Genomic DNA, 16,755 nt, shown 5'->3' with positions numbered 1-16,755 from the left:
CTGGTAGTCCACAGAAAAATAAACATTAATAAAAATGTGAAAATAATGCTTAATTAATGTCTAATTAAAAACAAATAAAAATAAGATAATTTTTGACATTTGACAAAATTAAAAAAAATTTATAATACCCATTATTAACAAGGGGAGGGCTTGGGTTGTAGCTCAGTGGTAGAGCACTTGCCTAACACATGTGAAGCACCACATAAAAATAAATAAATAAAATAAAGGTACCGTGTCCATCTACAACTAAAAAAAATATTTAAAAAAAACAAGGGAAGGGGCTGGGGATGTGGCTCAAGTGGTACCGCGCTTGCCTGGCATGCGTGCGGCCCGGGTTCGATCCTCAGCACCACATACCAACAAAAATGTTGTGTCCGCCGAGAACTAAAAATAAATAAATAAATAAATATTTAAAAAAAAAAAAAATAATAAAGGAGTGCGAGTATAAAAAGTAANAATAAATAAATAAAAGCTTAGCTATAAAAAAAAAAAAAAAAAAAAAAAATTAAAAAATAAAATAAATGTATTGTGCCCATCTACAACTAAAAAATAAATATTAAAAAAAAAACAAGGGAAAACAAATTCTTACTATGATTAAAGTGTAAATTAGTGCAACCATTTTAAAGGACAATTAAGTGACACATATTAAATTCTGACTCAGTAATTCCACTGTAAGGATTTCTGCATCCTCAGATGACTCTGAGGAAGATGGAGAAGAGGTGGAAGTTTCTGGCCATTATGTAATTGTGTGTGTGTGTGTGTGTGTGTGTGTGTGAGAGAGAGAGAGAGAGAGAGAGAGAGAGAGAGAGAGAGAGAGAGAGAGAGTATATATATACATACATACATACATATATATGGTACTAAGAGACAACATTGGATGCAATGACCAAAAACTGGAACAATCATGATGTATATCACTAGGACCACGGTTAAACAAACCATATTGTATCCATTCAATGGAATATTAAGTTGTGTTAAAAAAGCATGAAAAGAAATATAATGTGAGCCAGGCACAAGGGCACATGCCCGTGATCCCAGCGGCTCCTGAAGCTGAGGCAGGAGGATCAAGAGTTTAAAGCCATCCTCAGCAATAGTGAGGCACTAAGTAAGTAACTCAGTGAGACCCTGTCTCTAAATAAAATACAAAATAGGGCTAGAGATGTGGCTCAGTGTTCAAGTGCCCCTGAATTCAATCCCCAGTACCCTTCCCCACCAAACAATTGAAATACAATGGGAATTTGAGCCTGGAGTAGATTAGGTTACAGGTTCTACCACTTAGTAACAATGTAAACTTGAGCAAGTGTTTTGAGTGCTCTGCATATCAATTTCCCTATGCATAAAACAAGGATATTATTATTTATTTCACAGGTTGTGAGGATTAAACAAGATAAAGTATGTAAAGCAGCTAGAACAGTGTCGGTAGAGAATGAATATCCAATGACACATACAAACGCACAAAGTGGATTATTCATAAAATTTTTCTTATAAGAATACATGAATTATTAACAGTCACCTTTGGGGAGAATAATTTTTCATATAATACCTTTTTCCTAGTGTTTTAAATTAAATTATTTCCATGTGATATATTACTTGTGTTTTCAAGGTGGAGGTAGGAATAATAGACCTGTTTCCAATACATTGTTAGAACAAAAAAGTAGATTATAAAGCAGAATGCATGGGATGATCACACTATTATTTTAGTTCATTTGTTTGTTTCCTTTTTATTTATTTACTTTTTTCCCAGTGCTGGGAATCAAACCTTTAGCCTTGTACCTGCTAGGCAAGCATTCTACCACTGAGTTACATCTCCAGCCTACTATTGGTGTTCCTGTTTTCTTTTTTCTTGGTGGGGCTGGGAATTGTTTGTTTTCAACACACACATATATGAAAAGAAATGAGTTTAATGGACAGATAAACAATATAGTTATAGAATTTGTATCTGATAGAAGATTACTTTTCTTGTTTATCCTTTCTATGTATTTATTTTTTAAATAAACTACAAATCTTTTTTATTTTTATTTTTTAGTTGCACATGGACAAAATACATTATCTATCTATCTATCTACTATTTGTCTATCTATTTAGTTATTTATATGTCGTGCTGAGGATCATACCCAGTGCCTTACACATGCAAGGCAAGCAATCTACCACTGAGCTACAGCCCTAGCCCCCTCTATGTTTTTATTTTTGTATAGTGAATATTTCTTTCCTTCTTTCTTTTTTCTTTTTTAAATATTGGTATTGAACCAAAGGTACTCTACCACTAAGGTACATCCCAGCCCTTTTTATTTTTATTTTGAGATAGGATCTCATTAAATTGTTGAGACTGGCCTTAAACTTGCAATCCTCTGCTTCACTCTCCTGAGTAGCTGGGATTACAGGTGTGTGCTAACATGCTCAGCAATAAGCTTTTGACAAATGCTAGTTTAAGAAATAAAGTCATTTTCTCACCCCACACTTCTAGATGTGCTGTATATGAATCCTACTGAGATATTGCTATCCAATCTCCAAAGTCTCCAAGGAAAAAGATTCTATAACCTTTCATTATAGGATCTTCAATAGCTATGAAAACTCAAAATACCTGGTTTTGTGTGGCTTGCTCCATCCAGTTTCTCAGCTGCCAAAGTCACAGGTACCACATCTGCCTTTAGCTCTTCCCTTCCATCAGTACTCAAGTCTTTCACTATGATGTTCACTTTCACTGTTTGGCCAGCCCTGGGCTTGGTTGTTGGATTAACATGCTTCCAGAAACGCTGCTTTAAGGCTTCCAGTTCTAAACCCAAATGCAAATAAGTCGGTCAGTTTGCCATGTTCAAGCTCTTTCCTTCAAGATTCCTATTAAGAATTATAAGTAAGTCTTTTGCTCTACAGTGTTAAAGAAAAAAATCATACACACAAAGAGAAACCCCTTTGTTGCTAACACCTGCATCAAATTCATACAACTTAACATTCTTCCTCAATATTTCAAAAATGAGATTTTTAAGATAGAAATTTACAACTGCTTACAAGTTCTAAATATATAGCAATTCTTCTTATAAGCATTAAGCTGATAGAAAGAAATATCTAATTCTTAACTTTCCATCTTTTTTCTTTTATTCTTTTCTCTCTCTCTCTCTCTTTTTTTTTTTTTCCCCATACTGGGGATTGAACCTAGAGGTACTCTATTACTGAGCTATATCCATAGCCCCTCATTTATTTATTTATTAAATTTGAGACAAGGTCTCACTAAGTTACTAAAGGTCTTAACCCAGGGGCAGGCACTTGCTAAATTGCTGAGGTTGGCCTTGAACTTGCAATCCTCCTGCCTCAGCCTCCCAAGTCACTGGGATCACAGGTGTGTACCACTGTGCCCAATTTCATCTTATTTCTTCAATTCCCTACTTTGAACATTTCACTATTGGCAATCTGACTACATATGGGCAATGTCAAAAAAAATGCAGGGGGAGAAAATGACAATCTAGTCAGTGATATAACTCAGTAGCGGGCTAGGAAAAAAAGGGGTTTTCTTGGTTAAACTAGTACACACAAGTGGCACAATCAGAAAGTAAGTAATGGACTGCTATAACTATTCCACTTACTGGTGGCCTCTGTATCACACACCCAACTGATATATAAATGGGTGCAGCAAGCTCAGTGCTCTAGCACAATAGAGCCTTTATTCTCTTCCTTGTTGCTATTCTTACAATTTTCTTCTCCTTTTTCCCTCAGCCAACCGCTGCTACCTAGCACCATTCCTATACCCACTCTGCTGAACACTTTATACCACTGTGGAATTTGGGGTCTGTACTGAGAGCGCTAGCTGGTAAGATCTGGCAGTTATAAAGATATCATAAAGGAAAAAAAAAAGCTCCTTTTGGGGATGAGGGACATTGGACATTTTCATGTGGGTTTCTCTCTTTCATGGTAATGACTTAAGACTTCAAAGTTTGGTTAATTATTATTAAATATTTTTGGTGGGAGGTGATATTGGGAACAGAATCCAGGACCTCACACATGCTAGCCAAGTACTCTGCAGTAAGCTTCATCTCCAGTCCTTTTTACTTTAAGGCAGGGTCTCAGTAGGCTGACAACTTCAAGAATTTAAAATCTTCCTGCCTCAGTCTCAGTCTACTAAGTAACTGCAATTACAGGCATGGATCATTGCACATGGCTGGTTAAAATTTTAAAATGTACTCAAATCACTTTAGTAGTTTAGTGATTGGTATCTATATTTTTATCCTGAGTCCCTAACATTATTAGCAGCAAAACCTAACTCCAAAGAATGGTATGTTTACATTACAAACAAAAGAAAAGGGAGAGAAGTAGTAAGTCTGTCTCCTGTTTTGAAGTGATCAGTAAAGTTGGAACCAACAGGTGGCCGCAGTGGAAAGGGAGCAGAAAATAGGCAGATCATTACTGATGCCAATAGAACAAAAGAAATGGGTGAGCAGGAAGATTACTCAGGACCTAAAATAATGAGGCAGAAGTTATTCTCATTTATAACTAGAGAAAGTGAACAGCCTCAAGGCTTTTCATCTCTCAATCCACTACAGCAACTGCTTCCTTTACCCTTTATTTTAAGACTTAATCACCTTCCTCATCCTAAAAGCCAGGTTCAAACCCCTCTCCCTCCATCAATTTTTTCCTAGAACCTCTCATCTCTTCTTCAAGTGAAATATCTCTGCTCCAGATCAAGACTATACCAGGAACTTGGTCTAGAATTCTTATTTCCATTGTTCTGTCCAGAGAGTAGAGGAATTAGAAACAGAAATTACCCCCTAGGCTATTTAAGACACATAAGTAATGTTTCACACGCCACAAAGTTTGAACTTACTGCATTTTCCCATGGAAACCTTACTCCATATGAGGAAAGAAATTGTTGATTCTAGGGCTGGGGATGTGGCTCAAGCAGTAATGTGCTCGCATGGCATGCGCGGGGTGCTGGGTTCGATCCTCAGTACCACATAAAAATAAAATAAGGATATTGTGTCCACCGAAAACTAAAAAATAAATATTAAAAAATTCTCTCTCTCTCTCTTAAAAGAAAAAAGAAATAGTTGATTCTAATGTTTCTGCTCTAAACCCCTTCCAATGTGTCTTCCACACCAGTTACCTGATTGAATTTCCTCAAATGCATATCTGATTGGGTCCTTTCCCATGCTAAAAACTATTCAATGGTCCCCCACTAAGAAAAGGCTAAAAAATCCACACTCCTAGCATGGCCTAAAAGTCCTGCAGGATCTAGGCTCTAGTCACCAATCCCCTTGAAATTGTCATTTTTACCAGCCAGAACTTTCAGTGCTTTCTATTATATCTGTCTATTTCTATTATATCTGTCTTTTGCAATTCTGTCCTCTCCACCAAAAAAGCTATCCCTCTCTGCCTTAGTATCTCCTCAGTTTTCAGGACTTCACTCCTTTCAGAAGCTCCCCTGACTACCTAATCCAAGTATGCTACACTTCTTCTAGGCTTACCTTCACAAAGGCATACCTTTGTCATAGTACTTACCATTTAGGATTCTAATAGTCTGTTTACCTAGTACCTATCACTCCTACTACACTTTAATTTCCTTGAAAGTAGGAACTATGTCTTACTTGCATACACAGTACCCAACATAGTGCTAAATAAGAAAAAGCTTATTGCAACTTATTGCATGAATAAATGAATGATGGTTTTAACTTCATATACAGAATATCATGGAAAAGCCTCAAGTAGAAACCAGTTTTCATGTCAATTTCTTTTTTCTTTTGGTACCACGGATTTAATCCAGGGGCAGGCACTTAACTACTTTACCCCAACCCTAGCCCTTTCTATTTTTTATTTTGAGACAGGGTCTCACTAAGTTGCTTATAGCCTTGCTAAATTTCTGAGGCTGGTCTTGAACTTGTGATCTTCCTGTCTCAGCCTCCTGAGTCGCTGAGATTACAGGGGTTCACCACTATGCCCAGCTCACATCAATTTCAATTTTCTTTCTTTTTGTGGTGCTAGGGATCACACATAAGGCATCGTGCATGCCAGGCAAGAGCACTACTGCTGAGCCACATCCTCAGCCCCCATGTCAATTATTTCTAAAGGAAAACATATTTTGAGTTAAAAATAAGTGTCCAATATGTGGCAGGCATTGTGCTAGGTTCTTAAACAAGCCAAGTATAGTGCTAGAAAAATTATTCAACCTCTTTGAGCCTGCTTCTTCATCTTGCAAAATAATACCTGAGGCTATGAAAATTAAGAAACATAACTAATAAGTCTTCTGTTCCTGGGTATGGTGGCACATGCCTGTAATTCCAACAACTTGGAGGTTGAGGCAAGAAGATCATAAGTTCAAGGGAAGCCTCAGCAACTTAGCGAGACCCTGTCTCAAAATAAAAAATAAAAAATGGTCTGGGGATGTGGCTCAGTGGTTAAGTGTCCCCGAGTTCAATCCCTGGTACAAAAACAAAAACAAAAACCTCTTATTATGGTAGTTAGACATAGCAGTGTGTATCTACAATCTCAGCTACTCAAGAGGTAGAGACAGGAGAATGACAAGGTTCAGGCTGGCCTTGACAACCTAAGGAGACCCTGTCTCAAAATAAAATAAAATATCCCCAGGAGAGCTGGGGATATAGCTTAGCATACAAGGCCTTGGGTTCAATCCCCAGTACCTCACATATAAAAAAAGGTATGAAATAGAGTAGGTACCCCCCAAAAAGTCTTTTCTTTCAGTCCAAAACAGTTTAGGTAACTTTTAATCTCACATAACAAAATTTAGCCGTGTCTCATAAAATAACAAGAAATTATTGGTCTACTTTTCTTATTCTAGAACTGATAACTTCTAGTCCCATGTTCTTCCATTAATGTTCTGGGAAGCAGCTCATATTCAAGCTTCTAATGAAGTTAAGCTAATTCTGTTACATAACCCCTCCACATCTCCAGCTCCAACCAAACTGACTTTCACCTCCTCCCAATATGCACCATGAGGAACCCTTTCTTTCCTTTCCAAGAATGTCCTTCTCTCTAACTCTACCAAGTCCATCCAACCAACAAAGACTCACTGAGCATATTTTACACAGCAGACATAGTGGCTGACACAGCACCTATCAACAAAAATCTGTTTAATCAAGGAGGGTCTTAGTGTAAATAATTTGAAGCAGTAACCACTATTTGAGTGGTTCTTTATGCTATCCATTTGAATTATGTCAATAAAAATTACTATAGCCCATGAGGCATATACCTCTTATTTCATTTTTTTTTTTAAAAGATGGATTGGAAAGGTTAAATAAGCATATCTAAGGTTGAACAATTCCTAGTATAAACCATATTCAAACCCTGGTTTTACTATAGTCTAAACCTACAACCACTATGTCATGCTGCCTCAACACAGAGGAGGGAACACCCAACTCAATTTGTGGTAATACCCAAATTCAGTGTGGAAGGGATCATTCATCTGTTCAATAAGTACAAATGCCTACAATGTCTCTTCCACTAAGAAAACACTAGGGATAAAAAAGAGCACAAGGCAGGAGATTTCCAACTCATAGTATAAAGGGAAGGCAGGGAACAAGTAGTTACATCTGCCTACTCCCCAAGCCTTCCTTTAACCACCCTTGGAAGAAACTCATCCCTCCTCTGAATTTCCATAGCATTTTATTCTAAATGTTTATTTCAGAAAAGAATACTTTTCCCTTTTCTTTGTGTTATTTAATTTTTTTCCAATTATTGATGATAGCTCTATATATCCAGAGGTTCTTTCTGGATCTGCAGATTCAACCAAGCTCTGCTCGAAAAAACTTGAAAATTGCATCTGTACTAACCATGTATAAACTTTTTCTTGTTCTTATTCCCTAAACAATACAACTATTTACAGAGCATTTATATATTATCACAAATAATCTAGAGATGATTTAAAGTACTTGGGAACCATGTCATAGGTTAGATGCAAATATGTAATTTTATTTACAAGACTCGAGCATTGGCAGATTTGGATATCCTTGGTTGGGGATGGGAAAAATCAATTCCCTTCCAATACCAAGGGACAACTTACAGGTTCATTATGAAAGATGTCACAACTTTCTCCCTTGTATTACTGTTTTTTTGAGTACTTCTTATCTCTGATGCTAGACTATGTATGCATCTCAAGTGTAAGATAAGTGTCGGGGTAAATTGCTTTGCTCAACAGCATCTTGCAGGTAGTAGATATTTGTTGAATGAGTAGAAAAAAAAATTCAGTTTGACAGACAATTTAAGTGAACCAAAATGTTTCTCTTTCATTGTAAAAAACTGAAAAATGTTTTTATGAATGACTTAAGAATAAGGAAAAGAGGTTCTTAATTCAGAAATGCCAGGGCATTTCCCTGGCCAGTGAGCCTGGGTTTACATTTGAAGGATATAGGATCATAGAAAAATTTAGGCATTCAGATTGCAAAGGCTATAAAAAATTCTTAAATTCCAAAACACAGACTTCCATTTTAAAGGTTTAAAACATTCTGATATTCCACTGAATTTATCTAAGTGGAATTCTCTCCCTATCTTTTACCTCTGTAGAATAAGATCATGTGTAATTATTGGCTTTTCCTTCATTCCCTGTCCTCCACAGAGGCAAAAAATAGAAAGCTGCCAAGGTAAGTGTCACTTCAAGGCAACTCCCCACAATTTAAAACATTACCTCTGTTGGTTCCAGGTTCATCAAGTATCACAAAGGAATCTTCATCAGCACCCAGCCGTGGTTTAATGGAAACATCTACTCCTAATTGCTTAAGTCTATCCAGAGTGAATTTTCGAACTTTTTCAGGTGGCACAACTGCCGATTTAGTTTGCTGCATGGGTTCTTCCACTTTCTCTTCTATTTCTTCAGTCTGTTTCAGGTCATCTACTCCCTCCAGGGCATGAGATTCAGATGCCACTAGCCCTCCAATCTGATACTCCTCACTGGCCTTGTTCCTAAGGAGGCTGCTTTCCTCCTGTGACACTGAGCTGTCCCCAGGTGAAGATCTAGCATCACTCTGCTTCTTTTTCTCCAGAACTGCTACTTCTTCACTTCTTATCAGATCTTTACTGCAAGCTTCATCTGACCGAGTAGTGATTTCAGGTTCTTTTGAAACCACAGTAAATGCATTAATTTCTCTTTCATATTCTGCACCAGTTGTGTGCTCAGAATCTTTGCTATGGTGGTCACCATTCATTTCAGTTATATTTGTAGTGTCTATAATTTCTTTGTGATGGCTTGGCTGATACTTTGATGACCTAGAGAAGGGAAAAAGAGCTGGAATTTAAAATTACCTTAAAACATTCCCATCCCTTAGAATATAATAAGTTAAATCAGCTTAAAGAGAGTGGGGAATCCGAACTTTTTACACCAGATATTTGCCACAAAACTGAGTGTTCATGAAGAATATAATCAACAAGAAAAGAGGGCTCTTACTTCAGAAGTGCCATGGCATTTCCCTGGCAGGTGGGCCTGGGTTTACGTTTGAAGAAATCATGAATAGTTTTATTCTCAGGCATATGATACGGAAGATTAAGTGCAGATTCTAGAAAATGGAACAGAACAAGCAAATATATACACTGTATATTCTGAAATGTAACTTCATATTCAGTTAACAAAACACTAGAACCAAATCTATCACCAGAAATAGAAAAAAAAATCCTGCCTCTAACATAGGCAGGAGCTGACTACAAAAGAGCTCCTTGAAGACCAGTGGCTTTTAAGTTTAACTATAATCAAAACAATCCTGGAAGTTTTTAAGAAATACAGATTCTTAGCTCCGATAACTTATTGAATCAGAATCTTTGTGGGGCCTAAAATTTTATATATTTGAAAATCTTCTAAGCTGAGTGCAGGGCATAGTCCCAGCTCCTCAGGAGGACATCTGGGGTATTGCTTGAGCCCAGAAGCTTAAGTAACAAAGCAAGTCCTTGTATTAAAAAACAAAACAAAAAATCCTGCTACAGGGATCCAGATGTAATCAATGCATAGACAACCATTAAAAAGTTTTTTCCTGGTATTGTCTCAGCCTTTTGTTGCAAGTCATTATTCAAAGAAATTTTCAGAACATAGAATATATAGGCAGCAGCCAAAACTGCCAAGTTCTAACTGGTCCCCATAGAAAACAGTGACCTAGTCATTTGTTAATCAAGATCCATTTATTACAATGAAGGCCAGGCTGTCTTTAGCACTCCAAGGGAAGTGGAGGACAGGTCCAAGCAGGGCTTTCCTTTTTGTTGTGTCATTATCTTTGATCACTATTGCAACCAGACAGCCATTGGGCCTCAAAATATAGGGATAAGACTGAAACTGTAAATACTCTGTAAACACAAGCATTTGTACTTGAAAGAACAGGATTTTAAAGAGCATTGATGTTCAACCAGATAAAAGGCATAACAAAGTGACTTTTTTTTTTAAAAGATACTTTTAAAAAAAAAATTATTCACTTTTATGTGGTACTGAGGATCAAACCTAGTGCCTCGCACATGCTAAGCAAGTGCTCTACTACTGAGCCACAACCTCAGCCCCCAAAGTGACCTTTTTATATTAAAAAGTTTCTTCCTTACCTCCATTATAATTTTAGAAGTTTTCTCAGTTTACATTAATGTTCTAAAGGCTTTAGAACGATGGCTACTCATGAAGATCAATTCTAAACTTGATATAATTATCTGAGTTCATATTATATTAGGAGTGGGGAAAAGAAAACAAACAAAAAAAACAACAACCCTGACATCCAGTTGAACTTACAAAAAAAATTGTAATTTTTCCTTAAACTTCACCCTAGTAGTTTGCATTACCTCGAATAAGGCGCTGAGTCTCACTATGCAGTTTTTTTAATGCTTCCTTACTTAACTTGGCTGCCTTTCTTTCCTTAAAGAAAACAAAAAGTAAGACTATATTAATGGTGTTGTCCAGAAAGACAGCTATTCATTCCTCTAGAGTTTGTTCTCTCCAAGAAAAAAGGAGAAGGAACAGTAAGCACTAATAATACAATATAAACTCAAGGAGCACATTTATTTACAAGTCTCAGAATATTAATTCAATCCAATCCATATTTGTATTCCTACTATGTACATAGCAATATGCTGAATATCAGGAAAATAAGACAGACAAGATAAAATATTTATCTTTGAGAAACCCACAATCTCCTGTGGAAAGAGATCAATGTAATTTCTACACAGGACTCTACTTTACCTTCTTCATGATGCCTTTTGATAACACACTCTCTTCTTGTTGCAAGTCTAAAGATGCTTCCTTTTTCTGAAAAAGATTTTAAAATTCATTTAAAAGATTTTAACTTCATTTTTAAATGTGAGAATAAAAACTAAACCCAAGCTGGGCATGGTGACACACACCTGTAATCCCAGCAGCTCATGAGGCTGAGGCAGGAGAATCATAAGTTCAAAGGCAGCCTTAGCAAATTAGTGAGCCCTAAGCAAGCTAGAGAGGCCCTATCTCAAAATAAAAAAATAAAAAGGGCTGGGATTGTGGTTCAGAGTTTAAGTGTCCATGAGTTCAATCTCTAGTACCCCTTGCAAAAAAAAACCTCAGAGGATGTTTTTACTACATTATGCTACATTAATAATAAATCTCAAATAGAAAATTTTATTTTTATTCTCTATCAAATAGAAAATTTTAAACATACAGCATCCAATTATGCTTAGAAAACAAATTACGTCTCCTTCCCCCAGTACTGGGGATTGAACCCAGGGACACTGTACCACTGAGCTATATTCCAAGCCCCTTTCATTTTTTATTTTAAGACAGACTCTTGCTAAATTGCCCACGCTAGCCTTGAACTTGCAATCCTCCTGCCTCAGCCTCTGGAGTAGCTGGGATTACATACACATAACACTATACAGAGCACAAATTAGATATTTCAAATGGAATTTGGATCCTCATTTCTTATACCATTGCTTACATAATTCTCTCAAGAGGGGCAATGATTTATAGAGAGCTAATAAAATCCTACGAAGAGCAGTTATGCTTTGTGTATATGATACTGGGGATCAAAGAACCCAGGACTCCATGCAAACTTGGCAAGTATCTACCACTGAGCTACATCCCCATGCCTTCCTTCAACATTCCTACAAGGGTAATAACCAAACAATTTAGCACATAATTTGTACTGCAGTTTTCCAAAATTAACAGCTAAAAAACTGAAACCCATCAACACGTGATTTTCTTCATTTAAAAAAAAAAGTAAAGCTGAGCATGGTTGTATATACCTATAATCCCAGCAACTCAGGAGGCTGAGGAGGAGGATCGAAGGTTCAAAGCCAGCCTCAGCAACTTAGTGAGGCCCTAAGCAATTTAACAAGACCCTGCTCAAAATAAAAAATAAAAAGGGATGGGGATGTGACTAAGTAGTAAAGTGCCCCTGGGTTCAATCTCCAGAAAAGAAAGAAAGAAAGAGAGAAAGTAAATTGCAACTGGAAATCAAAAAAATAAAGTAGGGCTGGGGATGTGGCTCAAGCGGTAGCGCTCTGGCCTGGCATGCGCGGGGCGCTGGGTTCGATTCTCAGCACCACATAAAAATAAATAAAGATGTTGTGTCCACTGAAAACTAAAATATATATATTAAAAAATTCTCAAAAAAAAAAAGTAAATGTTAATGTTAGAAATAGTTGGTTAGAACTTACTGTAACCATGTTTTACTTGCCTTGTGATTTTTTACTTTGTTTTTCACAGCTGCCCTTATTGATTCTAATGACTCTTCATCTTCCAGTGGAGAGTTATTTTCCTCCTCCAAACCCGTTTCAAAAAGGTCTTTATCGGCAAGAAGACAGCCACTGTCATTAAATGAATGTTCTATATCATTTTCCTGGGTAATGCATAAAGAAAAAACATAATTCAATCATTTTAAAATCCAACATTTCACAACATATACGGTAATTTGGATCAAGCAGAAAAAGCCCAGCTTTCATCAACAGACAAATACACAGCTTCTAGAACCTTCTTACTGGATCTGAACCCAGATATCCTTTGAAGTCCAAGCTGTGAGTTTTTTATATAATTTCTCAAAAAAAATTTTTTTTTTAAATTTCTCAAAATTAACTTAATAAATATTTTTTGAAATGTCAACTAATTACTTATTGACTTATTACAAAACATAAGGATGATTTTTCTTAGCAAACAAACTTTGGTTGAGGGATGCATTAAAAAATCCTCCTGGGCTGGGGTGTAGCTCAGTGGTAGAGCACTTGCCTGGCATGTGTGAGGCACTGGGTTCGATCCTCAGCACCACATAAAAATAGATAAATAAAAATAAAGGTATTGTGTCCATCTACAACTAAAAACTATTTTTTAAAAAAATCCTCGTTTCAGCCAGGCATGCTGAGGCAAAAAGATCACAAACTGAAGGCCAGCCTCCATAATGTAGAGGTCTTGTCAAAACAAAAAACAAAAAGGGCCAGGCATGGTGCGCACGCTTATAATCCCAATGGCTCAGGAGGCTAAGGCAGGAGGATCCCGAGTTCAAAGCTAGCCTCAGCTATGGCAAGGCACTACAACTCAGTGAGACCCTGTCTCTAAATACAAAAAAAATGGATGGGGATGTGCCTCAGTGGTTAAGCAGCCCTGGATTCACTCCCCAGTACAACAGAAAAAAAAAAAAAAAAAAAAAAGGTAGGGTATGGTAGTACACACCTAGAATCCCAGCAACTCAGGGAGCTGAGGCAGGAAGATCCCATTTCAAAGCCAGTCCAGGCAATTTAGCAAGAGATTGTCTCAAAATAAAAGGATTGGGGGCTATAACTCAGTGTAGGAGCACCCACTGGTACAATTCCCAGTACTGGGGGTATGAGGGATGAATTACTTCAGGTCCTCACAAAGAAAATCAGAAACTTGTTTATTTGTAAGCATCCTCTACATTCCACAACAGTAAGTAAAACGTGTATCCTGCTGGCCATGGTGGCACATACCTATAATCCCAGCAGGTTAGGAGGATTAGGCAGTAGAATCACAAGTTCAAAGCCAAACTTCGAATTTAGTGAGACTCTGTCTCAAATAAAAAATAAAAGGCCTGGGAAAACTGAGGTCATAGCTCAGAGGTAGAGAACTTGCCTAGCATGTGTGAGGCACTGGGTTCAATTCTTATCACTGCATATAAATAAAATAAAATAAAGGTCCACTGACAACTAAAAAAATATATTAAAAAAGAAGGGGGAGAAGGGGATTTAACTCAGTGGTTAAGTATCCCTGGGTTCAATCCCTGGTACCAATATATAAATAAATGAATAAATAAAACACATATCCTATTAGTCTCTATGCAAAGCAGTCGATTCAAAGCTATATGCTGAGTGCAGAAACTACCCTAATAACTGAAAGCCATTTTTTCTAAAACATTATTCTATGTGAGAAAAAGCAAATGACTCTCTAATGTATATCTTAGGCTAGTGATAGAGCACTTGCCTAGAATGTGTGAGGTAGCCTTGGGTTTAATCCCCACCACAACAAAAGGAAAAAAGTATCTCAATGAATAGATAAGAAAATGGTAGCTGGGTGAAATGGTACATGCCTATAATACCAGCTACTCAGGAGGCTGAGGCAGGAGGATCACAAATTCAAGACCAGACTGGGCAACTTAGTGAGACCCTATTTCAAAACGAAATAAAAAGTGTTGTGGGTATATTTCAGTCATGGGGTACTTGCCTAGTATGATGAGGCCCTGGGTTCAATCCTCAGTACCCGACATACATACAATATACATATATATGGCATATATCCACAACGGCATTATTTAACCATAAAAAAGATAAAATTCTGTCATTTGCACCAACTTAGAATAGTGTTACCCAGCACCTGGGAAGGGTGTGGGAGATCAGTGAAGATAGGACATTTATGGGTGACTATTAATTGAATATTTCAAAATAAATTATGGAGAGGATTTTTAATGTTCCTAACACAAAGAAATGCTACATATTGAAGATGATATGCTGGCCATGGTGGCACATGCCTATAATCCCAGCAGCTTGGGAGGATGAGGCAGTAGGATCACAAGTTCAAAGCCAGACTTCACAATTTAGTGAGACTGTCTCAAATAAAAAATAAAAGGGCCTGGGGGGACTGGGGTCATAGCTCAGAGGTAGAACACTTGCTCTGATCATTATACACTGTAAACATGTATGAAAATACCACATGGTATTCCACAATTATGTCCAATTACTATGTGTCAATTAAAAACAAAAATGTCTTAAAAATAACCTTGAAAAGACTACATCAGAGTTTTAAAATAAAATAATATACCTTATTTTTTATTTCCTTTCTTTTTAGTCGTCTAATTTTTTCCATCTTTCTCTCCTCTTTCTCAAGTCTTCTCTTTGATTTTATTTTTGTTTTTCCTTCTGTTACTTCTTTATCACATATGGGCTTTTTGGAAATCTTTCTACCGATGGTAAGTTCTACAGAGTTTCCAGATTGGAGACTCAGTTCTAAGCAAGATGTCACCTGGGTTTCAAGAGTTTCCTGATACGAAGACTCCTCCATATCACTTTCATCACTGTCTGCCACAGTTTTGTAAACCCTTTTAATTTTTCCACTTTTTCCAGCATATAAATTCTCTTTATTTTCCTCAGCACTGTCATAGGTAGTTTTTTCTGGAGAGACATTTGTGTATTCTGTTTCAGAATCACTGTCTTGTAGCACCTTCTTGCTTTTCAATTTCTTACTCACAAATATTTCTTCATCTGAATCTGAAAGAAAAACAATATTTTTAAAGGTATACAACCAGCTAGGGTTGGTGGTACATGTCTATAACACCAGCAACAAGGGAAGACTGAGGTAGGAGGATCTCGTTCAAGGTCAGCCTTAGCAATTTAACAAGACCCTACCTCAAAATAAAAAATTTAAAAAAAAAAAAAAAAATTTCTTTATAAAGGTCTAGGGATGTAGCTCAGTGGTACAGTGTCCATGGGTACGATTCCAAGTGCTGAAAAAAGAAAAGTATACAAGTAATTGACCTTCCTCTTAGTCCCACTACACTCAAAAATATATTCAATTATACAAGTGATATATCTCCTTGTGAAATTATATAACTATCATTAAGAACATATTGTAGCAAAGCATATCTAAAAATATATTTTGAAAAACATTTTCTTAAGAGAAATGCCTCTGGCTGAAAAATGTAATTATATATATTTACAATGTGTAAAATTGTTCTAATCCTTCTGGTACTTGTTAAAAATACTTTTATTAAAGGATAAATGCATTTAACCAGGCAGTGTGATAGCTACTGGATATTTTACAAATTCAGCAATATAACAAAAAGGAATATTTTCAAAAAGACATAAGCACTATTATTTATTATTTTTGCTTTTATAATAAACAACAGACATGGTAATAATTGACTTATTAATTATTAATAACTGATTTATTAATAACTTAATAAGTAATAATTCAATAAGTCAAGACAATAACGAAGTTAATATAATCCATTATAACCCAGGCTCCCACACTCTATTCCTAAAATTAAAGTACTAAATATTACAAACCTTTTTCACTCAAGGACCTAGTTGTTTCACAGCTGCCTTGTCCACTGTCAGAAGGACTGTCTGCTTCTTGTGAAATGAGTTTTAGATCATTAATTTCTAAATGAACCTAAAAAATGAAAACAAGCTTTGCATTAACTAGGAGGTGACTGAAAGGTCCAAGTACATACCAAGAGCTGGGCACAATGGCGTGTGCCTGTAGTTCTAGCTATTCAGGAGGCTGAGGTAGGAAGGAAGGTCCCATGGATTCAAGGAGTTCAAGACCAGCCTAAGCAACACAGCAAGACCCCATCTCAAAACACACCCACACACCCACCCACCCAC

At 36.6% G+C, this 16,755-nt stretch overlaps 1 protein-coding gene across 1 annotated transcript in view; it reads right to left on the bottom strand.

Moving 5' to 3' along the window:
• The window catches only part of Clspn (claspin), a 35,972-nt gene that overhangs the window by 14,308 nt on the left and 4,909 nt on the right, over window positions 1-16,755 (bottom strand). Inside the window, exons 2-9 of the mRNA XM_048815765.1 lie at window positions 16,435-16,540; window positions 15,191-15,636; window positions 12,606-12,767; window positions 11,138-11,203; window positions 10,741-10,813; window positions 9,380-9,488; window positions 8,624-9,201; window positions 2,582-2,773 (exon numbers count right to left, since the gene is read on the bottom strand). Of these exons, the coding sequence (XP_048671722.1) occupies window positions 2,582-2,773; window positions 8,624-9,201; window positions 9,380-9,488; window positions 10,741-10,813; window positions 11,138-11,203; window positions 12,606-12,767; window positions 15,191-15,636; window positions 16,435-16,540 (1,732 nt within the window). The remainder of the gene's footprint in view (window positions 1-2,581; window positions 2,774-8,623; window positions 9,202-9,379; window positions 9,489-10,740; window positions 10,814-11,137; window positions 11,204-12,605; window positions 12,768-15,190; window positions 15,637-16,434; window positions 16,541-16,755) is intronic.

This window comes from Marmota marmota, unplaced genomic scaffold (genome assembly GCF_001458135.2).
Source record: "Marmota marmota marmota unplaced genomic scaffold, marMar, whole genome shotgun sequence".
NCBI classification, from domain to species: domain Eukaryota; kingdom Metazoa; phylum Chordata; class Mammalia; order Rodentia; family Sciuridae; genus Marmota; species Marmota marmota.
Note: the sequence above shows the minus strand (reverse complement) of the source record. Positions and strands in the feature narration are given on the sequence as shown.